Consider the following 25,370-nt stretch of genomic DNA (forward strand, 5'->3'; position numbering starts at 1 on the left):
TGGAGTGCAGGTTCATAGCTCCTTGGAGTCGCAGGTAGATAGTATAGTGAAGAAGGCGTTTGGTATGCTTTCCTTTATTGGTCAGAGTATTGAGTACAGGAATTGGGAGGTCATGTTGTGGCTGTCCAGGACATTGGTTCGGCCACTGTTGGAATATTGTGTGCAATTCTGGTCTCCTTCCTATCGGAAAGATGTTGTGAAACTTGAAAGGATTCAGAAAAGATTTACAAGGATATTGCCAGGGTTGGAGGATCTGAGCTACAGGAAGAGGCTGAACAGGCTGTAGCTGTTTTCCCTAGAGCCTCGAAGGCTGAGGGGTGATCTTATAGAAGTTTACAAAAGTATGAGGGGCATGGATAGGATAAATAGACCAAGTCTTTTCCCTGGCGTCGGGGAGTCCAGAACTAGAAGACATAGGTTTAGGGTGAGAGGGGAAAGATATAAAAGAGACCTAAGGGGCAACCTTTCCACGCAGAGGGTGGTACGTGTATGGAATGAGCTGCCATAGGATGTGGTGGAGGCAGGTACAATTGCAACATTTAAGTGGCATTTGGATGGGTATATGAATACGAAGGGTTTGGAGGGATATGGACCGGGTGCTGGCAGGTGGGACTAGATTGGGTTGGGATATCTGGTCAGTGTGGATAGGCTGGACCAAAGGGTCTGTTTCCATGCTGTACATCTCTATGACTCTATGACATACTTGCCTTAAGAATGGGCACATAAAGGCTAACTGTTGGAAATTAAAAAGCATGATTTGAAATGTTTGTGGGATTGTGTAGCACGCATTCAGTCAGGTAATGTGAAATATGGAACCTTGCCCAGGTACGTCCTGTCCACAAAAAAGCAAAATAAAAACACCAGCACAGACAATCACCCTCCAGGCTACTCTCAGTCATTGGCAAAGTGATAGAAGGTATCATCAACAGTGCAACCAAGTAGTACCTACAGACCAATAGCCTGAGCGCTGTTGCTCAGTTTGGGTTCCACCAGAACCATTCAGCTGTTGTTCTAATTGCAACCTCGGCCTAAACATGGACAAAGGAACTGACCTCCATGACATGAGTGTGACTGTCCATGTCACCAACACAGCATTTGATAGAGTGTGGCATTGAGGAGCTTGAGTGAAACTGAAATTAGTACGAATCAGGCAGAGGGAAGAAATGGAGGAGGGGGGGGGGGGGGGGCGGGTAAATCTCTCCACTGGTTGGAGTTAAATCTGTACTAAAGAAAATATTGTGGTTGTTAGGCTCAGTTTCAGGATTTGCCAATTTCTTTATTTATCACATGACCTCTAAGCACCTCAATTCCAGACAAGAAGCATTTCTCCCATTTCCAATATTTTTAGAATTAATAAACAAAAGTTTTCCATGGAGAAACACCATTGATAACTAAATTTTTCTGCTGGATTTGTATGCAGTCATGTTCAGAAAATCATACTCAAATTCTTGAAGACTTCAGAAGATTGGTAACCCATCTGTTACAGACACTGTCAATATCCAGCCTTACTGATGTCAGTGGAGCTCGGCTCAGGTTCAATTCAACCTCTAGCAGTAAAGATGGTATGTGGTATGTATTGAGGCAGAGGGAGAAATCTTTACAACTGGGACAGATACAAGAGCCATACCTCCTCCTTAGCGTAGTATTGGATAACACCCTCTTTCTCCAAAAGCCGGAAACTCCGCTTCTGAAAATTTCCTTTGTCTTTTCCCCGTTTCCAGAGATAACCGACACGGTCACCTTTATAATGAGCAAGGAAACATCTATGAACCTTGAAGAATGCCAGTTCCAATTCATGACTAGTCCTGTTCTCCTGGTGCTCAGTGATTCACTATCAATGACTCCATTTTAAAACTCTTGTTTCCACATCTCTCCATAGCCTTGACCACTCTCTGTAATCCACAACCCTCCTCTAATTCTGATCTTTTGAGTCATAGAGTCAGAGATGTACAGCATGGAAACAGACCCTTTGGTCCAACCCGTCCATGCTGACCAGATACCCCAACCCAATCTAGTTCCACCTGCCAGCACCCGGCCCATATCCCTCCAAACCCTTCCTATTCATATACCCATCCGGATGCGTTTTAAATGTTGCAACTGTACCAGCCTCCACCACTTCCTCTGGCAGCTCATTCCATACACGTACTATCCTCTGAGTGAAAACGTTGCCTCTTAGGTCTCTTTTATATCTTTCCCCTCTCACCCAAACCTATGCCTTCTCGTTCTGGACTCCCCCACCCCAGGGAAAAGACTTTGTCTATTTATCCTATCCATAACTCTCATGATTCTATAAACCTCTATAGGTCACCCCTCAGCTTCCGACGCTCCAGAGAAAACAGCCCCAGCCTGTTCAGCCTCTCCCTTTAGCTCAAATCCTCCAACACTGGCAACATCCTTGTAAATCTTTTTGGAACCTTTTCAAGTTTCACAACATCTTTCCGATAGGAAGGAGACCAGAATTGCATGCAATATTCCAACAGTGGCCTAACCAATGTCCTGTACAGCCACAACACGACCTCCCAACTCCTGTACTCAATTCTCTGACCAATAAAGGAAAGCATAACAAACACCTTCTTCACTATACTATCTACCTGCGACTCCAAGGAGCTATGAACCTGCACTCCAAGGTCTCTTTGTTCAGCAACACTCCCTAGGACTTACCATTAAATATATTAAGTCCTGCTAAGATTTGCTTTCCCAAAATGCAGCACCTCAATTTATCTAAATTAAACTCCATCTGCCACTTCTCAGCCCATTGGCCCATCTGATCAAGTTCCCATTGTAATTTGAGGTAACTTTCGCTGTCCACTACACCTCCAATTTTGGTGTCATTTGCAAACTTACTAACTGTACCTCTTATAATCAATCCAAGTCATTTCTATAAATGATGAAAAGTAGTGGAACCAGCACCGATCCTTGTGACACTCCACTGGTCACAGGCCTCCAGTCTGAAAAACAACCCTCCACCACCACCTTCTGTCTTCTACCTTTGAGCCAGTTCTATATCCAAATGGCTAGTTCTCCCTGTATTCCATGAGATCTAACCTTGCTAATCAGTCTCCCATGGGGAACCTTGTCGAAAGCCTTACTAAAGTCCATATAGATCACATCTACCACTCTGCCCTCATCAATCTTCTTTGTTCCTTCTTCAAAAAGACTCAACCAAGTTTGTGAGACATGATTTCCCACTCATAAAGCCATGTTGACTATCCCAAATCAGTCCTTGCCTTTCCAAATACATGTACATCCTGTCCCTCAGGATTCCCTCCAACAACGTGCCCACCAGGCTCACTGGTCTATAGTTCCCTGGCTTGTCCTTACCACCTTTCTTAAACAGTGGCACCATGTTAGCTGACCTCCAGTCTTCTGGCACCTCACCTGTGACTATCAATGATACAAATATCTCATTAAGAGGCCCAGCAATCACTTCTCTAGCTTCCCACAGAATTCTAGGGTACACCTGATCAGGTCCTGGGGACTTATCCACTTGTATGCGTTTCACAACATCAGCACTTCCTCCTCTGTATTATGGACATTTTTCAAGATGTCACCATCTATTTCCCTACATTCTCTCTTCCATGTCCTTTTCCACAGTAAATACGGATGCAAAATACTCATTTAGTATCTGCCCCATCTCCTGCGGCTCCACACAAAGGTTGCCTTATTGATCTTCGAGGGGCCCTGTTTTCTCTGTAGTTACCCTTTTGTCCTTAATTTATTTGTAAAAACCCTTTGGATTCTCCTTAACTCTATTTGCCATAAGTTATCTCATGTCCCCTTTTTGGCCTACTGATTTCTCTATTAAATATACTCCGACTGCCTTTATACTCTTCTAAGGATTCACTCGATCTATCCTGTCTATACCTGACATATGCTTCCTTCTTTTTCTTAACCAAGCTCTCAATTTCTTTAGTCATCCAGCATTCCCTATACCTACCAGCCTTTCCTTTCACCGTAACATGAATATACTGTCTCTGGACCTTCGTTATCTCATTTCTGAAGGCTTCCCATTTTCCAGCCGTCCCTTTACCTGTGAACATTTGCCCCCATCAGCTTTTGAAAATTCTTGCCTAATACTGTCAAAATTGGCCTTTCTCCAATTTAGAACTTCAACTTTTAGATCTGGTCTACCCTTTTCCCCAAAGTGCTCCCCCACTGACACCTCAGTCACCTGTCCTGCCTTATTTCCCAAGAGTAGGTCAAGTTTTGCATCTTCTCTAGTAGGTACGTCCACAAGCTGACTCAGAAAACTTTCTTGTACACACTTAACGAAGTCCTCTCTACATAAACCCTTAATAGTATGGCAATCCCAGTCTATGTTTGGAAAGTTAAAATCCCCTACCATAACCACCTTAATATTCTTACAGATAACTGAGATTTCCTTGCAAATTTGTTTCTCAATTTCCCTCTGACTGTTAGGGGGTCTATAATACAATCCCAATAACATGATGGAGTATTTCTGGTTTTAATCACTCCACCATTGGTGCCCACTGCCTTCTGTCACTTGAGCCCTAAGCCCTTGGATTGGACTCTCTCTGTCTCTCTCTCTCTCTCTCGTCCTTTAAAGCATGCCTTAAAAACTTCATCTTTGACCAGACTTTAAGTTACCTGTCCCTCCCCCTGCGGCTCCTTGACAATTTTTTTGCCTGATTTCTGCTTCTGCAGAGATTCTTGGAATGTTTTACTGCATGAGAAGGTGCTAGGCAAATACAAGTTGTTGTATATGAAGGGGAGGGTCAATCCCCCCAACCCTGTACCTGATATGGGGGATTCCCGTTGCTCAGTGACAATGTCAGTGAACTCCTCCCGCTCATATTTGGCTCGAATCCACTGCTCCTTCAGAACTCTGGATCGGGGACAGAGAGGAACATCAGAGTTGTGAGTGCCAGGTGAACAATTCCTGCCAAGCCAGATTGGTTAAAGGACATATCTATCTTTCCACTTGACATCAGTGTACCAGCACAGTCCCTCCCCCCAACAACTCAAGACAACTGGATCTGCAGCCATGAGGAAACCAGGCTGATATACTGTCCAAAATGGCTCCATCCTCAGTCTGCAGTGAGTATGGAGTCAAAATTTAAAAGGGACCTGAGGGGTAAAGTTTTCACGCAGAGGATACTGCGTGTATGGAATGAGCCGCCAGAGGAAGTTTAGAGGCTGGTACAATTACAATATTTAAAAGGCATCTGGATGGGTATATGAATGGGAATGGTTTAGAGGGATATGGGCCAAATGTTGGCAAATGGGACTGGATTAATTTCAGATATCTGGTCGGCATGAACGAATTTGACTAAAGGGTTTGAAGTGGACAAATTCTTGGTAGGTTAGGGAATGAAAGGTTATTAGAATGTGGAGAAATCAGATCAGATTTGACCTTATTGAATGGCAGAGCAGGCTTAAGAGGCTGATTCTGCTCCTAATTTATATGTTTGTATGAATGCCCATATGTAGCAGTGTTTCCCAGCCACACCCTTTCCTCAAACAATCAGAGTGAATCATCCAGAGACCCAGAGTCACCATCTAGTAAAGGTGAGTTCAGATCTCAGCATGAGCAATTTACTCATTTCAACATAAATCTGAAAAAAGCTGGTCTCAGTAGGATTGAGCCTCAAGCTGTTAGTTTGCTGCAACAACAGAGCTCATCCCTCAATATCTTTAGGGAAGGAAATCTGCCATCTTTACATGGTCTGGATTCCATGTGACTCCAGACCCACAGCAATAGGGTTGAACATTTAATGAGCTGTTTAATAGTCATGGACCATTCAGCTGAGACCCCAACTGGTGAAGATACCTCGTGAGAAAGGCTAATTATTGAAACTATAATTCTTCAACATGCTTTCTGAAAAATGCAAATATGACAGAGAACATGCAGTAACTTCATCTCATGGGTGGTCTTCATCCCAAAGGATCCATTTGCCATGTTACAAACCCGACAAACACCCAGAAAAATCTGTGAGCCAAGGCAAGAGGAGCCACCTTTCAGTGGAGCTAAGTTGTTGGTGGAAGGAAGCCATTTCCTTTGGGAGGGAGCAGGGTGGGTAGTTGAGGAAAAAGGTGCAGAACCTTGAATGTAGAATCAGGCCATTCTGAGTGAGTACATAATATGGTCTCACAGAATGGGGAGCAGAAATCTCAAACTGTGCTTCCACAAAACAGATGGTTCTTTGCCAAGCAGAGTATATTAAAATTGCCATAAAACCATAAGAAAGAGGAACAGGAGTAGGCCATTCAGCCCCTCAAGCCTGCTGTGCCATGGCTGATTTGACATTCCTCATGCCCACTTGCCTGTCCTTTCCCTATGACCCTCAATTCCCCTCCTGATCAAGAATCTATCGATCTCGGCCTTAAGTATACACAAGGACTCTGGCTCCACAGCTCTCTGTGGCAAGGAGTTCCAAAGACTCTCAACTGTCTGAGAGAAGAAATTCCTCCTCATCTCAGTCTTAAACTGGAGCCCCTTTACTCTGAGACTGTGCCCTTTGGTCCTTGACCCTCCCATGAAGGAAACAACATCTCCTGTTAAACCCCTTAGGAATCGTATATCATTCAATGAGATCACCTCCCATTCTGTTAAACTCAAGTGCATATAGTCATAGAATCATATAGCATGGAAATAGACCCTTTGGTCCAACCAGTCCACACCAACCATGATCTCAAACTAAATTGGTCCCACCTGCCTGCACTTGGTTCATATACCTCCAAATATTTCCTATTTATGTACTTATCCAAATATCTTTTAGATGTTGTAACTGTATCTGCATCCAACGCTTCCTCTTGTAGTTCATTCCACAGACAAAACACTCTCTGTGTGAAAAAGTTGTCCCTCATGTCCCTTTCAAAGCTTTCTCCTCTCACCTTAAAACTATGCCCCCTAGTTTTTGAACTTGCCAACTCTAAGAAAACGACCTTTGTCATTCACATTATCTAAGTTTCTCATGAACCTCAATAAGATCATCCCTCAACCTCCTAAGCTCCAATGAAAAAAGTCCCAGCCTGAAAAAAGTCCCAGCCTTTTCAATCTATTTTAATTTCTCAAACCTTCCAACCGCAGCAATATCTTGATAAATCATCTCTGAACCCTGTCCAATTTAACAATATCCATCCTATAGCAGGGCGACCAGAACTGCAGAATGTATTCCAGAAGAGGCCTCACCAATGTCCTATACAACCTCAACATGATGTCCCAACTCCCACATTCATAGATCTGAGCTGTTTAACCTTTTCTTATGAGAAAATCCCTCCATCCCAGGGATCAGCTTGGGGAACATTCTCTGAACGGCCTCCAATGAAATGATATCTTTCCTTAAATAAGCAGATCAAAACTGCTCATGGTATGCCAAATGTGGTCTTACCACCACCGTAACAGTTGCAATAAAATTTCCCTACTCTGATACTTCAACCTTCTTGAAATAAGGGCTGACGTTCCATTAGTCTTCCCGATTACCTGCTGCAACTGTGTGCTAGCCTTCTGTGTTTCATGCACAAGTACCCCAAGCCCCTTTATGTTGCAGCCTTCTGCAGCTTTTTTCCATTAGAGTCATATTCTGTTGCAGCAAGACTAGCTAAATGAATTAAAGATTATGGATCAGCCATAACTGGATGGTGAGACAGGCTTGTGAAGCTGAATGACCTTCCACATGGCTAACTGTAAGGTGGGCAGTACCAAAGATATCTCTGTGAACAGCAGTGCTGTTCTCAGTAAAAGAAATTGCTGCTTACACACAATCTGAAGCCTGAGGCTTGTAGTAGAAAGGAGGAACATTTGCTTCATAGTGTTTCCTCGCCATCCAGTTACCATGACTTCTCATTTGCTATACACAAAAAACAACAAGAAGAGATGTTTTTATTAGTGTCAGATTAAAAGGGACTTCTTTTTATTGTCCCACAGCTGATCTACAATGCAAACCTCATTCAAAGCCTTAAACGTGTGCCTATTAGTCATAGAGTCATTGAGATGTACAGCATGGAAACAGACCCTTTGGTTCAACTCATCCATGTCGACCAGATATCCCAACCTAATCTAGTCCCATTTGCCAGCACCTGGCCCATATCCATTTAAACCTTTCCTATTCAAAACCCATCCAGATGCCTTTTAAATGTTGCAATTGTACTAGCCTCCACCACTTCCTCTGGCAGCTCATTCCAAAAACACAATACCCTCTGAAAAAGTTGTCCCTTAAGTCCCTTTTATATCTTTCCCCTCTCACCCTAAACCTATGCCCTCTGGTTATTACTCAATAATTCACAGAACAAAATATCTTATTAATTATTAGTCATTATATATTAGATGCTCCACATTCCCAGAAGCTTTGACTCAATGGTGACATACAGATTGGTGAATAATGTGTCCCAATGCTCAGTCTCCCTGTGGTGAGATAACATAACCCACAGTTAGGGGAAGTGATGGCCTAGCCCACTATTACTAGACTATTAATTCCGAAGCTGAGTAATGTTCTTAGAACCTGGGTTCACATCCTGCCATTGCAAGTGGTGGAACTTGAATTCCATTTTTTAATAAGAAGTTTGGAATTAAGAGTCTAATGATGATCTCAAAACCATTATTGATTGTTGGAAAAATCCATCTAATTCACTAATGAAACTTCTCTAGTCTAGTGTACGTGTGAGTCCAGACCCACAGCAATGTGGTTAACTCTTAACTGCCCTCTAGGCAATTACAAATACGCAGTATATGCTGGCCCAGCCAGTAACATCCACATCCCATGAATGAATTCTAAAGATAATCTAATCGTGTCCTCTCCCAATGTACAGGAGAAGGTGGGTCATCAGGAGGTATTGTTGGATCACAATCAGGAGCTCAGGGTCACTCTATCTACCTCTCTGTGACATAATGCCCTTCACAGCTCCATGCTGTTGCTCCAACTGAGTTCAGATCTAATCAGCACAGATCAAACATCAGATTCACATCTTTCCCAGGTCCATGGGTCACAGAAGTCCCCATAGTTACTCATTAACTATACACATGAACAATCCTAGGCCTGAAAGCACTTGCCTTTAGGACAGAAAACTTGATTGATCTTGCCCAGTCTGACTGATGTATGTGAATCTCATCCCAGGCCCGCCATCGTTGACTGTGCAGCCCTGTGAAGTGGTCTGACTAGCTTCCTCAAATGTTTTAAATTGCTACAAAGAATAACCACACGAACTGCAGCAGTTCAGGAAGGTTCATTATCAGCACAGATAGGATAGCAATTGCCAGCTAGTGACACCCACATTCAGTGGATTTAAATTTTGTAAAGTTTGGTAAAATACTCTGACTGTGAACAAACTATGACTTTGCTGATCTAAGCAAACCCAGCACAAGCTGCAGTCAAACTCCACTCAAGAAAGCCCTTATTGTAATGCAAACATTCCCTGTACCTCAACTAAATCATCATCCCAGAAATCCAGCCGGATAGATTTGACTCTGCTGATTCCTGAGAGGTTCCGATGTATCCCTGAACAGTTCAAGCAGATGAACACTCCAATTGTGTAAGACGCCCAGTCAGGATCTGAAGGGAAGAGAAATTGAAAACTGCTCGTTAATCGCTGTTTCACTGCCCTGTTAGCACAAGAACAATATTTAACAACAACTATGTTTGTCTAACGCCCATAATTTAGGACAAGGTCACATAGCATTTCCCAGACACAAGTATCAGACAAATCTAAAATAAAACAAAGTGCAGGTACTGGACATCTGAAACAAAAACGGAAATTGCTGGAGAAACTCAGCAGGTCTTGTGAAGAGAAATCAGAGTTAATATTTCAAATCCAGTGACCCTTCTTCAGAACTGATATTATCCAGAAAAAGGTGGCATTTATTCTGAAGGTAGGGGGACACTGATCCACAAAAGAATTTCTTGAAAATATATGAACTAAGAGCAGGAAAAGACAAAAGTGGCCGCTCAAGCCTGTTACACCTTCAATAAAATCATGTTTGAATTTCTACACTAACACCAGAGAAAAATATGTCCCACTATTCCAGCTGAAGTTCATTTGATTAATTACTAAAAAGAAAGGATTGTCTAATGACAAAGAATAGGAAGCCCTGTTGGGCATTTTTGTTCATTAATGGGCTGTGGGCATCTCTGCCTGGGCCAGCATTTAATGCCTGTCCCTAATTGCCCCTTCTTCAACCACAGCAGCCCTTGGGATCTGGGTATTGTCAACAAAAGGGCATCGGGTTTTGACCCACTAACACTGAAGGAATGGCAATACATTCCAGTCCAAAGATGGGCAGGTTAGGTAGCGTGGCCATGCTAAATTGCCCTTTAGTGTCCAGGGATGTGCAGGCTGTGAGGATTAGCCATGGGAAATGCGGAGTTACGGGGATGGGGGTCAAAGAGTGTGATTCTAGAAAAGCACAGCCGGTCAGGCAGAATTCGTGGAGCAGGAAAATCAGGAATGACGGAGCAGCCCAAGAGGGCTGAGAGAAAAATGGGAGGGGGTGGGGGTGGGAGTGGGGGAAGGTAGCAAAGAATGTGATAAGAAGATGAAGTAGGGGGTGAAGGTGAGGTAGGAGAAGAAGATGGAGTGGATAGGTGGGAAGGAAGATGGACAGGTAGGACAGGTCAAGAGGGTGGTGCTGAATTGGAAGATTGGATCTGGGATAAGGTTGGGGGAGGGGAAATGAGGAAACTGGTGAAATCTACATTGATCCCGTGTGCTGAGGGGGTTACGGGGATGGGGTGGGGGCTGGATCAGATGGGATGCTCTTCAGAGGGTCAGTGCAGACTTGATGGGACAAATAGTCTCTATCATACTGTAGGGATTCTATGATATTTCTAAGTCCAGATGGTGAGTGGTTTGGAGGAGAAATTGCAGGGGGTGCTGTTCTCAGGTATCTTCTGCCCTTGTCCTTCTGCATGGTAAAGATTGCACGCGTGGAAGGTGCTGCTGAAGAGGTTTTGTTGAATTGTTGCAGTGCATCTTTTGATGGAAAGTGAAGTGACCATAGGACCAGAGAACAGTAGGCTGTTCTGCCCCTGGAGAGCGAGACGTCTGGTTTAACAGGAGGGTCACCACACCTGAGGATAAGGGGAGAGGTTAAGGACGGGAGTCGTTCACAGTAAATGAAGCTGGTGCAGACACCGCTGCCATAGTGCTGAGGGTGTGCCACACTGTCGGGGGGTCAGTACTGAGGGAGTGCCGCACTGTCGGGGGGGTCAGTACTGAGGGAGTGCTGCACTGTCGGAGGGTCAGTACTGAGGGAGTGCTGCACTGTCGGAGGGTCAGTACTGAGGGAGTGCTGCACTGTCAGAGGATCAGTGCTGAGACAGTGCCGCACTGTCGGAGGGTCAGTGCTGAGGGAGTGCCGCACTGTCGGAGGGTCAGTGCTGAGGGAGTGCCGCACTGTCGGAGGGTCAGTGCTGAGGGAGTGCCGCACTGTCGGAGGGTCAGTGCTGAGGGAGTGCCGCACTGTCGGAGGGTCAGTGCTGAGGGAGTGCCGCACTGTCGGAGGGTCAGTGCTGAGGGAGTGCCGCACTGTCGGAGGGTCAGTGCTGAGGGAGTGCCGCACTGTCGGAGGGTCAGTGCTGAGGGAGTGCCGCACTGTCGGAGGGTCAGTGCTGAGGGAGTGCCGCACTGTCGGAGGGTCAGTGCTGAGGGAGTGCCGCACTGTCGGAGGGTCAGTGCTGAGGGAGTGCCGCACTGTCGGAGAGTCAGTGCTGAGGGAGTGCCGCACTGTCAGAAGGACAGTGCTGCACAAAACAGATTCCAGGCACAAAGAGCACTGTGTTAATATTTATCGTTCAAACAGCATTCTTGAAAAGGAAAGATGATCAGGACATTGTTACAGGGTGGGATTTTGCTGTGTGCAAGTTAGCTGTTTCATTTTTAACATTTGCAACTAGACTTAAAAAGTACCTTATTAGCTGTAAAGTGTTTGAGATGACCTGTGATCATGAAAGGCCTGGCTTTTCCTGATCTTTAGTAAGTAACTACATCTGTGGAAAGAGCTGTTGTTTTGGATTCACCCTAAACATTTTGAATTGTAAATATCAGTAAATACGTGATGTATTTTTAGAAGCTGTGCACCTTTGAAAGAAGAAAATTTGAAATTTCACTTCCCCTTAGCTCCCAGAGGGTTTGCACCAATGTTGCTGAGTTGCTTTAATTTCTCGGAAATATGGGGGTGGCTTGTTTAGCTAGAGCAAGGTCTACCTGATTCTGATACAGTATCCAATCTCTCTAAACTGATTGCCAGTGTATCGCCTTTCTCCCAGTGTTTGACTCTTGCTGAGGATGTGAAGCCACATGTGCCCTGAAACTGGGTGGTGATATGAGAGCTATTCACGACTGTAGGTGTGGAGTTTGCACATTCTCCCAGTGTCTGCGTGGGTTTCCTCCAGGTGCTCCGGTTTCCTCCCACAATCCAAAAGATGTGCAGGTTAGGTGAATTGGCCATGCTAAGTTGCCCGAAGTGTTAGGTGCATTAGTCAGGGGTAAATGTAGGAGAATAGGTCTGGGTGGGTTGCTCTTCAGAGAGTCGGTGTGGACTTGTTGGGCCAAAGGGCCTGTTTCCACGCTGTGGAGAATCTAATCTAATAAACTGCAGTGGAAGCATAGGAGTAGGACATTGCGGGCTATAGAAATGATCATCTTAACAGTCTGAGCCTTTTTGGGGAGAAGGTTCCAGAATTCCATTCTGCTTTGTGTGTCGAAGGTACTTCCTTGCATCGCCACTGAATGACCCAGCTCAAAATTTAAGATGATCATGACCCTCACCCGCCCCAACACCTCCACCAAAGGAAATGGTTTCTCTTTATCAATTCTTTTGATTCCTGTAATACACCTCAATTAGCTCCCTACTTTAATCCACACTGCAACAGCTCCGACCTATCACCATCAACCCCCCCACCTTCATCTACCTATTGTATTCCTTGCTACCATCCCCCACCAGCCCCACCCTCCCCCTACTTATCTTTCACCCTCCTTGGGCCTCCCCCACATTCCCGATGAAGAGTTTATGCTCGAACCATCGACTGTCCTGCTCCTGAAATGCTGCCTGACCGGCTGTGCTTTTCCAGCGCCACACTTTTTGACTCTGCGTGAACAATGGCATAGTCCTTGCCCGCCGGTTATGGACTGAGATGTACAACTGGATTATAGCAACAGATGAATGGCATCTGGATTATAGCAACAATCACCAGCCAGGAGTGTTCCCTCCCAGTCGGAGAACACTTCCGCGGTCCAGGACATTCAGCCTCAGACCTTTGGGTGACCATCCTCTAAGGTGGACTTCGGGACAGGCAACAAAGTGGCCGAGCAGAGGCTGATAACCAAATTCGGTACCCTTGGGGAGGGCCTCAACTGGGACCTTGGGTTCATGTCACACTGTAGGTGACCCCACTGCACTTATCTCTCCACCCCGGAGGCTCCCAGTCTCATTCCTGATGAAGGACTCCTGCCCAAGTCGTCGATTTTCCTGTTCCTCGGATGCTGCCTGATCTGCTGTGCTTTTCCAGCACCACTCTATTCGAAATTCTGGTTTCCAGCATCTGCAGTCCTCACTTTCGCCTATACACACCCACACATCCATACACTCACACAGACCCTCTCTCATACACAAGCTCTCTCTCATACGCTCACACATACACACCCACACGCACATCCTCTCACAGATTTATACCCCTTTACACTCACACACACTCTTCACAGACACTCATATCCCTTTTCCCACACACACACCCACATGCACATATACAGTTTGTGAAGTGAATTTGTACTTGCAGAATTACATTTTATTTTGCTCAAAAACTGCATGAATCCATGTAAGATTCTGTAAATCCCTTTTTTAGAAATAGAATCAGTCTGAATGCACATGCCTTCAATGCATTATCTGAGCTGACATAGCACCTATTGTTAAAGTTCATTTGAGAATGTAACTTTTAAAAAAGTTCTGGGATTTACATATGAAAGAACTGAAACCAACATGGTCATTCTAAAAGATGAGAGACTTAACTAACAATCCAGATATTTTTCAATATATTATTTCAGTTAAATCACACTGTAGACCTTTGCTATAAATTCTGTGTCTTATGATCTTATACTCCACAACCACCTGAAGGAGCAGCGCTCTGAAAGCTAGTGCTTCCAGTTAAACCTGTTTTTAACTATCTTGGTAACGATTGCCTTTAGTCCTGTTTAGATTAGATTACATCACAGTGTGGAAACAGGCCCTTCGGCCCAACAAGTCCACACCGACCCGCCAAAGCGCAACCTACATTTACCCCTTACCTAACACTACGGGCAATTTAGCATGGCCAATTCACCTGACCTGCACATCTTTGGACTGTGGGACGAAACCGGAGCACCCGGAGGAAACCCACGCAGACACGGGGAGAATGTGCAAACTCCACACAGTCAGTCGCCTGAGGCGGGAATTGAACCCGCAGTGCTAACCACTGTGCCACCGTGCCGCCCACACAGTCTGATTCTGTCACATACCTGTGAGCACATTCCTAATGGATAATGCAGGAAGACAGGATTCCTGGCTGATGTGTTGTTTTCCTCACCCTCCCTATCCTGGAGCTGCTACAGTGCCCAGAAGGCAGGGTGATTCTGGACTTGTGTGTGAAATTTAGAACTTCCCAACCCTGCCCACTATAAAGGGTGGGAAATGACAGCAATCAAGGTCACTGCTGTTGTCGCTTGACCTGATGAACAAGTGGTTGAGAAACACAAGCACAATGTCAAAACTGTAACAGCAAACACTTGGTCTCAGCTGGGACTGTGAGTAACCTCATCTCTGAGCCTAGAGGTTATAGGCTCAAGTCCAGAGTCTCAAGGGGAAGATCCAAGCTAGCACTCCAGTGCAGTGCTGAGAGGAGGCTGCACTGTCAGAGGTGGCTTCTTAATAGATGAGAAATTACATAAACACTCCCTCAGTTGGTTATAAGATATCACAGGGGTCTATATTGAAGAAGAGTCAGGGAATTATTCCTGGTGCCAGGCCAATATTTATCTCTCAATTTGCATTACATAAACAAATCGTGCATTGCTAGTTGTGGGATCTTTCTGTATGCTTACTGTGTTACCTCTATTTCAAATGCAGTATAGAGACTGCAGAGTGCTTTGGAGTATCCAGTGACCATGAAAGACAGTATTTAAATGAAATTCTTTATTTTAACATGTTGCATTTGTTCTTTACTGGAACTTTTACCCAGGTTTAAAACTGAGCTGAAAGGGAGAGGCTTGAGTGGGTCCTCACTCTGGGTGCTATGTGAAGCCAGAGGAGAAGGTTGTGGTTATAACCGATTAACAACCAAAACAGTCATTTGTATTTGTCCAATACCTTTAATGTAAAAGTAAATAAAACAGGTCAAGGAAAGATGTTCAATACAGACAGACACAGACACACACACACAAATGGACACAGACACACATATAAATGGACACACACTGATACAGACACCCACACACACACACACACACACATGGACACAGACACACATATAAATGGACACACACTGATACAGACACCCACACACACACACACATACACAGACCCGGACAAGTGCGCAGACACACAGGGACACACACACCTACTGCATTGGATGAATTCAAGAGTGGGGCAGTGACCCTAATGGGGATGAAGCAGCTCACTATTTGTTCAATCTGATTTTTATATGCCATTGTTCCTTAAACAGAAAACTCAGTGACATTTTGAAAGACAGGAGTATTGTTTTTCTGAAAGGTGACTGGGGAAATCCCCGATCGGAAATTCCTCTGGACAGAAGGAAGAGAGGATCAAAATAAAGCTGTCAGCCAGCTCCTCAGCTGAACTTTGTTTTAATATTACAAACAAAACCAGAAATTAATGGAAAAGCTCAGCAGGTCTGGCATCATCTATGGAGAGAAAGCAGAATAAACATTTCAGTTCCAGTGACCCTTCCTCAGAACTGATGGTAGCTAGTAAATTTATTTTATGCAAGAAAGGGTGATGAGAGAGGGTAAAAACTAAATGATAGGTGGAGAGAGAGCCAAAAGGGAGAAGGACAATTGAACAGACAAAGGAGTGGATAACCATCAGCCTGGACAAATGAATAGTTACTAATGGTGACTATTAGTGGCTAATGATCAATAGTGTGTAATAGCAGACCATGTGATAACATGGTCTGGTGTGTGGAGGTGGAGTAAAGACATGGGAGAAGGTGCCTCAAGCCCTACAATTGTCGAACTTGATATCGAGTCAGGAGGCTGTAGAGTTCCCAAGCAGAAGACGAGATGCTGTTCTTCCAGCCTGGTGCTCAGCTCTGCAGGAGCACTGCAGCAAACCTGAGACAGAGTTGTTGGCCAGGGAACAGGGTGGGCTGTTGAAGTGGCAAGCAACTGGAAGGAAGCTCAGGGTCATTTTTTGTGGGCAGAATATAGGTGCTTAGCATAAGAGGAATGTTTGAAGACTCTGGGTCTATACTCGATGGAGTTTTGAAGGCTGAGGGGGGAATCTAATAGAACTTACAGAAAATTGAATGGCCTGGACAGAGAAGATGTTAGGAAGATGTTTGCAATTGGGAGGAGACTAGGACCCAAGGGCACAGCCTTAGAGTAAAGGGAAGACCTTTTAGAACGGAGAGAAGGAGAAACTCCTTCAGCCGGAGTGTGGGGAATGTATGGAATTCACTGCCACAGAAGGCTGAGGAGGTCAGATCATTGAGTATATTTAACACAGAAATAAATAGGTTCTTGATTATCAAGGGGATCAAGGGTTACGGGGAGAAAGTGTGAGAGTGGGGTTGAGAAGCTTAACAGCATGATTGAATGGTGGAGCAGACTCAATGGATTGAATGGTCTAATTTCTGCTCCTATGTCTTATAGTCTTGTGGTGTTCTGTGAAGTGGTCACCTAGTCTTGTATTTATACAGCAACTTTCACCGTCTCAAGACAAACCAAAGGCTCTGACCGCCAAATGAAGTGGTTTTGAAAGTGTAGCCGCTGTTGTAATTTTGTTGGAGCTGTGTGTATGAGGTTAGCTCCTGTGCTGTAGCTGCTGCAGAAAACAGTCAGGCTGACTCTGTTTTGGACACAGGACCCAGTGGTTTGTAGGGTTATCAACTGCCTACAGCTCTGTATTTACTCGCATCTGATAAACTGTTGCTGTTCACTTTACACATGTTTCCTGTCGGCTGGATATTTCACTTGCTCTTTACTATTTTTACCAAACCAAAGCATACTTGCAAAGAAAAAAAAGTTATTTATTGATAGTTTTTAACTGACTGTGGCTTCATCTGAATCACCCGGGTGCATGACACCTCAGTCAGCCATCATGCAATAAAACCTTTCCCAAGACACATTTAAATGACCAATAACAGATACACAGGAGTGAGTTACAGACTGTAATCTGTAAGAGGGGTTCAATGGGGTTTATATGTAGAATAACAGATACACAGAAGTGAGTTACAGACTGGAATCTATAAGACTGGTTCAGTGGGGTTTATATATAGATTAACAGATCCTGAGGAGTAAGTTCCCGATGGAATATAATCAAAGGGTTCGGGGTATTTTATATACAGAATAACAGATGCCGGGGAGTGAGTTACAGTTTGGAATGTAATTGAGGGTTTCAGGATGGTTCATATACAAAATATCAGATACCCGGAGTGAATTACAGACTGTAATCCAATCGAGGGGTTCACGATAATTTATATACAACATATCAGATACAGAATAATAGATGCCCAGGAGTGAGTTGCAGACTCGAATATAATTGAGGGGTTCAGGATTGTTTATATATAGAATAACAGACACCAAGGAGAGAGTTACAGACTGGAGACTAACTTACTGAAGTGACAGTACTTAAAGGATGATTGTTTGGAAACTGTAATCTCATCAGACATCCTGTTTACTAATGTGAAGCAGAATTCTGCAGAGGTGACCCTGGGAGATTCAGCCTTACGATTGTCCACACATTGTGCAAGGAGTATTATATATTATCGAGCATCCGATAGGCCTCACCATGTATAACAGTATATCTGGTACTTGCATAGCACTGCTGCCTCACAGCGCCAGGGACCTGGGTTCGATCCCAGCCTCGGGTGTCTGTCTGTGTGGAGTTTGTACGTTCTCCCTATGTCTGCTGGGTTTCCTCCGGGTGCTCCGGCTTCCCCCCATACTGCAGGTAAGGGTGGATTGGCCAAGGGAAATTGCCCATAGTGTGCAGGTGAGGTGGGTTAGCCATTGGGAATGCACGGTTACAGGGTGGGGATGGTGTCTCGCTGGGGTCTTCTTCGGAGGGTCGGTGTGGGCTCGATGGGCCGAATGGCGTGGTTCCACACAGTAGGAATTCTGTGATTCCTGATTTCACTGTTGGGGAAACTCCCGGAGGCCAGTCTCGCCTGTTCTAATCCAATTCTCTCCCTGTTCCTCCATGCCTTTTTTTTCCACTGATCTCAATTTGAAAGTTACAGAGAGCAGCTTATGACACAGAGTGAGCTCAGACTGTACGAGTCAGCCGTTCAGAAACCATCGACCGCGATAGGAGCGGATCCCGGGCTAGCGGATTGGACGTTGTCTGCTACAACAACAACAATTACTTGCATTCTTCTAGCATACCTCTCACATAGTTAAATGCCCAGGGCGCTTGACAAGAGTGATGGACAAACACCGTGTTGGTACCAGGTGACACACTGAGACGTTAGGGACGGAGGTAGAGAGAGAGAGAGAGAGAGAATTGAGAAAGAGAGAGAGAGAGCAGAGATCTGGAGCTGACAGGGAATGACATCTGAAAGGTTGGTCAATGGAGAGCGGAGTGATCCCAATCGCAGGGGGATTAGTCAGAAACCAGAATGGGATCAGCAGAGAAAGACTGGGGGGGGGGGGGGTGAATATCCCAGAAATGGGGGTTGGGGAGGGCGAGGGAGCTGGGATTTGGCACAAGTTGGGACACAGGCACTAACAGACTTGGATGTAGTGAAGGAAAAGGGTAAACATGGAATGACAGTGAATGAAATCAATCCAAAACTCCCCGGCAGCTCCAGCGACTGACCTGCTGTCCCACAGTCCGCGCAGCGACTATTCTCTCCCTCTTTCAGCAACTCCAGTAAAATCTTCTTATTCCTGTCCCGGTCTCCCATCGTCAGCTCCTGAGGCAGAGCGACTGCCGTCCGCCCTTTCCCAGTGACTCTCTCACACACACAGACAGAGACACACACAGACAGACAGACACAGAGAGCGAGCCTGCTGCTTGAGCCCTGTCTAACTCCCTCCCTCTCACTTATAGCCAGCCCAGTCTCCTCCCTGTCCAATTCTCGGCGGGAGGCACATCTCCTGAATCCCAGTCCCTGCTCTCTCTCTCTCTCTCTCTAATTCCGGTCCTTCCGCCAGTTCTGCCCCCGGGTCAGAGACCGCAATATTCAGATACAAATGACGGTGCTCTGAAAATCCGGCGTGGAGTCGACCTTCCAGGTCCTTCCAAAACCTTTTCGGTCAAGTGTAAGATGTGAATCTCGGTTGTTGGGGCCAAGTGAACTCAGAGTGACAGGTTTTACTGAAGGAACGGATTCTGGGGGAGACTTTAAATACCATAACATCACCTTTTTAAAAAGATCACTTTAATCCAAACCCACGGTCTGAAAAATTATCTCCTGATTATTTGACCATTTTCCAGAGTCCCTCTGTCTCGGTATAGAGCCCCCTGTCCTTGGATAGAGCCCCATGTCCCGGGATAGAGCCCCATGTCCTGGGATAGAGCCCCTGTCCCGGGATAGAGCCCCATGTCCCGGGATAGAGCCCCATGTCCTGGGATAGAGACCCCCATCCCCAGGTTAGAGACCCTTGGGTGGCACGGTGGCACAGTGGTTAGCACTGCTGCCTCACAGCGCCAGAGACCCGGGTTCAATTCCCGCCTCAGGCGACTGACTGCGTGGAGTTTGCACGTTCTCCCCGTGTCTGCGTGGGTTTCCTCTGGGTGCTCCGGTTTCCTCCCTCAGTCCAAAGATGTGGAGGTCAGGTGAATTGGCCATGCTAACTAAATTGCCTGTAGTGTTAGGTAAAGGGGTAAATGTAGGGGAATGGGTGGGTTACGCTTCGGCGGGTCGGTGTGGACTTGTTGGGCCGAAAGGCCTGTTTCCATGCTGTAAGTAATCTAATCTAATGTCCTGGGATAGAGACACCTGTCCCGGGATAGAGACCCCCATCCCCAGGATAGAGCCCCTGCCCCAGGGTAGAGCCCCCTGTCCCAGGATGGAGCCCACTGTCCCTGGTGTAGAGCTCCCGGTCCCAGGATAGCGGCCTCTGTCCTGGAATAGAGCCACCTGTCCCCGGGATAGATCACTCTGTTCCAGGATAATTCCCCTTGTTCCAGGATAGAGCCCCCGTCCCAGGATAGAGCCCAACCCTGAGATAGGGAGCTTTTGCCTCCTTTTCAATAAGGGCGGGGTGTGGCGGGTGGTTTGGGTTAACCCTTTTCAAAGTCCAAAAGGTGGCCGTTAACCCCTTGTTGAGAGATTTGGGGACAGAAAACAATCCCGATACCATTACCTCTATTCACCTGTCACCCAGTGAAAATCCAGTGCTTAATGTCTGTCAGCCCTTGCAGCCCTGCAACAGGGGCTGCAGGGGAGAGGCCTGGGTGTGTAAGTGCACAGCCCATTGAAGGTGGCAGGGCAGGTGGAGAGAGAAGTTCATACAGTGTCCTCTGCTTTATTAATAGGGGCATATTAACAATACAATAGCGAGGAGGTGATGTTGGACTTGTACAAGACACTTGTTAGGCCTCAGCTGGAGTATCGTGTGCAGAGGTGGGTGCCACATTATGGAAAGATATGAATGAATTGGAGAGAGCATAGAAATGGTTTCTAGAATGGTTTCAGAGACAAGAATCTTCATCGATGAGGAGAGATTGAAGATATTGGGACCATTCTGTTTGAAGAGAAGAAGGTTGAGAGGAGGTTTGCAAAATCATGAGCAGGCAGGACAGAGTAGATGGGAAGAAGCTGTTTCTGTTCATGAACAAAAAAAAAACAAAAGGGCAAAAACTTAACGTAGTTTACTTTGAGTTTGATTTATTGTTGTCACTTGTACCGAGATACAGTGAACAGTATTGTTTTGTTTGCTATTCGGGCAGGTCATACCATACAAAGTGCATCAGGATAGCAGGACAGAGTGCAGAATACAGTGTTACAGCCACAGAGAAGGTGCAGAGAGAGAGAGAGAGAGAGATCAGAATTAACATTTGAGAGGTCTGTTCAAAAGTCTAATAACAGCGAGGAAGAAGCTGTCCTTGAATCTGTTCATATTAAAACTGCATTAAATTGTTCATATCTTCTGCCTGAAGGTGGAAGACCCTATAACTGGGGTGGGGGATCTGATTATGTTGGTTGCTTTCCTGAGGCAATGGGAAGTATGGATGGAGTCAATGGATGGAAAGCTGGTTTGCAATGGAGTGGGCTATGTTCACGACTCTCTGTAGTTTCTTGCGGTCTTGGGAAGAGCAGTTGCTGTACTGTGTTGTGTTGCATCCAGATCGGATGCTTTCTATGGTGCATCAATACAAATTGGTTAGTCATTGTGGACATGCTGAATTTCCTTAGTCTCCTGAGGAATTAGAGATGTTGCTGTGCTTTTTTGACCATTGCATCGACGTGGGTGGACCAGGACAGATTGTTGATGATCATCACTCCCAGGAACATGATGTTCTCAACCAGCTCCACCTGAGCTCCATTGGTGCAGAGAGGGGTGTACTCTCCACTCTGCTTCTTCATGTCAATGACCAGCTCCTTCATGTTGCTGATGTTGAGGGAGAGACTATTGTCTTTACACCATGCCCCTACCACTCAATCACTTCCCAATATTCTCTCTTGTCGTTGTTTGAGGTCCAGTTGCTTTCCAAGAATTAGGGTAATGTGAGAAAAACCATTTTCACACAGCAAGTAGTTAGAGTCTACCATACACTGTCTGGAAATGTGATGAAGACAGGTTCAACTGAGGCATTCAAGAAGGTATCAGAAGATTATTTGGGTCGAAATATTAGTGCAAAAGGGAAAAGGCAGGAGATTGGCACTAGGTAAAATAACTGGTGCAGACACAATGGGCCAAAATGGCCACATTCTACTCCACAACACTTCAGTAATTCTGTGATTCGAATGTCTGCGCTTCACTAATTCTGCTGCCTTCTGCACCTTCATTTCCTATCACCTGGGCCCTGAGCTCCAGAAACCATTCTCCCCCCCCCCCCCCCACCCCCATCTCCGGGTCATGCCCTCTTCTCTTCTGCACCTTACATCACATATCCACATGTGATTTAGTGCCATACTCTCTCCGATAATGCCCTGTGAGGCACATTGGGATGGTTCATATGTTAAAGGTGCTAATTAAATTCAAGCTGTTGTTAGGGCTGGGATCTATGTCAGTTGTCCAATCAGGGAAGGAACATCCATCTTCAGTTCGTCATCTTATAAATTCAGGGAGGTGAGGGCATGGTGAAACCTGCAGCTAGTGGGGGTGGGAGTAATCATTGCCGGATCAGTTGGCCACATGAATGGAAGTTGGACTTTGGAGTTTGATGCCAGGAAGATCATTTATTGCAGAATTTGTGTGGTTTCAGTGTCATTGTCTGAGTGCAGCTTCCCCACAGCTGATAATAGAACACGAGGTAAAAACAATGACTACAGATGCTGGAAACCAGATTCTGGATCAGTGGCGCTGGAAGAGCACAGCAATTCAGGCAGCATCCGAGGACAGGCAAAATCGACGTTTCGGGCAAAAGCCCTTCATCAGGAATAAAGGCAGAGAGCTTGAAGCGTGGAGAGATAAGCTAGAGGAGGGTGGGGGTGGGGAGAGAGTAGCATAGAGTACAATAGGTCAGTGGGGAAGGAGATGAAGGTGATAGGTCAGGGAGGAGAGGGTGGAGTGGATAGGTGGAAAAGGAGCTGGGCAGGTCGGACAAGTCCGGACATGTCAGGGGATCGAGTTGCTGGAGGTTAGAAACTAGGATGAGGTGGGGGAAGGGGAAATGAGGAAACTGTTGAAATCCACATTGATGCCCTGGGGTTGAAGTGTTCCGAGGCGGAAGATGAGGCGTTCTTCCTCCAGGCGTCTGGTGGTGAGGGAGCGGCGGTGGAGGAGGCCCAGCACCTCCATATCCTCGGCAGAGTGGGAGGGGGAGTTGAAATGTTGAGCCACGGGGCGATTTGGTTGATTGGTGCGGGTGTCTCGGAGATGTTCCCTACACCAGGCCTTCTCTGAAGGGAATGTGTTGGGTGAAAGGGGGATCAAGGACCAGATGGATTCGGGAAATAGTTAAGAAAAGATTTAGGATCAACAAAACCATCTTGCATTTCCGTAGCAACTGTCATGTCCCTGTGAGTCCTGGAACCCTTCACAATCAATGAATTAGATTCGAGCAGCTGCCACTGTTCTGAGGAGGTGGGTGAATCTGTTCTTGTTGAGGGAGGGACATTAGCCTGGATGACCCATCCTGGTCTTCCTCACTGTCTGCCAGGATGGGACCCTGATTTAACAATTCAATGGAAAACCAGCTAACCCCCAATAACAACACAAACAACTTGCAGTCATTTAGCACGTTGAGCATCTCCGGTGTTTTGAGGGAGCAAAAGTTCAACAAAATCTGGTGTTGAATGACGTAAGAGGATCAAAAGCACAGTCAGAGATTAATTTCAAGGAACATCTTAAAAGCAAGGCAGATGGTTTACGGAGGGAATCCCAGATGTTAGGATCCAAAGAGTCAAAGGTATGGTTGCCAATGGCGGAGTGATGGAAATTAGGAATGCTGAAGAGACTAGAATTGCGGGAGTATTGATATCTCAGAGGGTAAAGATTAAAGAGATAGACGGGGGTGTGGGGGGTGGGGGGGGGGGGACGTCTTTTGGAGCAAGTAAATTCTGAGCCCAGAGAGCTCAAGTACAAGTCATGCAAGATCTCCCCAAACACCTAAACAATGTCACTGACACGGCCTGCTCAAACTGCGTATGAATGCTTCAGTGACACAAAGTCAGGCCTGGCTGTGATGCCTCATGCAGCTCAACACCCTGCCTGTACTGACTGTGCAGCTTGGTCCATAATGAAAATATCATATGGGCCGAGATTCTGGAGGTTTGCCAAGTTAACCAGGAAGTAGTATCTGAAAGGGAAGAACACTCTCAGGGGAAGTTATGGGGAATTGGAAGAATATGTGAGAGATTAAGATAAGTCGATTAAACTACTCTTGATGCACAGGTTACAGAAAAATCTGCCTCTTGGGATTTCCCTCCCTCTGGGCCAGTAATTTATTTAATGTCCTGCATTAGACAAATTTCCCAAATGATTTCAGCCTGACCAGGTTATCTGGTAACATCCCAAGATTACTTAACTTGTAATAATGACATTCCTGTGGTGACATTCCCAGTGGATTGTGTTCTGTTGGAGAATGCTGTTCTAGCATTTGCTTCAATCTTTTGAAACAAATTTATTTCTGAAGACTGTGACTCTCCAGTGGGATTGTTGATCCACCTAGTCTGGATACTCCAGCTAAGCATCCAGAAACTCAACCAGAGTACCACCTGTGGCTGCATTGGTGACCTTGTTGTCTTAGAGTAAGAAGGTTGTGGATTCAAGGCCCACTCCAAAGGCTTAATCACAAATACTTTGGACTGATATACTACAGCAGGATTGAGGAAATGCTGTGTTGTCTTTTTAATGAAACAAGGCCCTATCTATACTCTCAGACAGACATTAAACAATCCCAAGAAACTTTGAGATAGTGCATGGGATTTACCTCTGGTATCCTGACCAATGTATACCTCAACAATAAATGTGGGTTATCTTGTCATTATTGCTTTGCTGTTTGTGCAGTTTGCTAATTGCTTTTAATACACTTGAAAAACTATTTAACTAAAGAGCATTGGAACATCCTGAGGTAATGCAAGGTGCAATGTAGAACATAGAACAGTACCGCACAGGAACAGGCCCTTCGGCCCACCATGTCTGTGCTGACCATGATGTTATTCTAAACTAACCCCATCTGCCTGAACACGGTATTATCCCTCTATTCTCTGCTTGTTCATGTGTCTGTCTAAAAGCCTTTTAAACTTTGCTTATCATATCTGCTCATACCATCTCCACTAGCAGTTTGTTCCATTGCTGTTATGCACCTATTATCCTCTGTGTAAAATACTTTCCTCGCACATCTCCTTTAAACTTTCACCTTCTCACCTTAAAGCCATGTTCCCTCGTATTTGACATTTCCACCCTGGGAAATTGACCCCATCTACCCATCCTATCCATGCCCCCCATAATATTATATGCATTTATCAGGTCACCCCTTAGCCTCCCACATATCAGGTGTGTCACAGCTGTCTCCAGTTCAACACCTTCACCCAGGAACCAACCTTATCCTTTTCCACAACTATCTTAAAACCTATGGAATTATGATCATT

At 45.5% G+C, this 25,370-nt stretch overlaps 2 protein-coding genes across 3 annotated transcripts in view; one reads left to right on the forward strand and one right to left on the reverse strand.

The window, feature by feature from the left end:
- The window catches only part of adap2 (ArfGAP with dual PH domains 2), a 29,984-nt gene extending 10,760 nt beyond the window's left edge, over positions 1–19,224 (reverse strand). The window contains exons 1-5 of the mRNA XM_043715113.2: positions 18,983–19,224; positions 9,379–9,509; positions 7,720–7,811; positions 4,758–4,846; positions 1,628–1,740 (exon numbers count right to left, since the gene is read on the reverse strand). Coding sequence (XP_043571048.1) covers positions 1,628–1,740; positions 4,758–4,846; positions 7,720–7,811; positions 9,379–9,509; positions 18,983–19,070 — 513 coding nt within the window. The 5' untranslated portion in view covers positions 19,071–19,224. The remainder of the gene's footprint in view (positions 1–1,627; positions 1,741–4,757; positions 4,847–7,719; positions 7,812–9,378; positions 9,510–18,982) is intronic.
- The window catches only part of tefm (transcription elongation factor, mitochondrial), a 93,015-nt gene that overhangs the window by 34,907 nt on the left and 32,738 nt on the right, over positions 1–25,370 (forward strand). The window lies entirely within an intron of this gene.

This window comes from Chiloscyllium plagiosum, unplaced genomic scaffold (assembly GCF_037043375.1).
Source record: "Chiloscyllium plagiosum isolate Xiang-an unplaced genomic scaffold, Cpla_swu_hap1 HiC_scaffold_25, whole genome shotgun sequence".
NCBI classification, from domain to species: Eukaryota; Metazoa; Chordata; class Chondrichthyes; order Orectolobiformes; family Hemiscylliidae; genus Chiloscyllium; species Chiloscyllium plagiosum.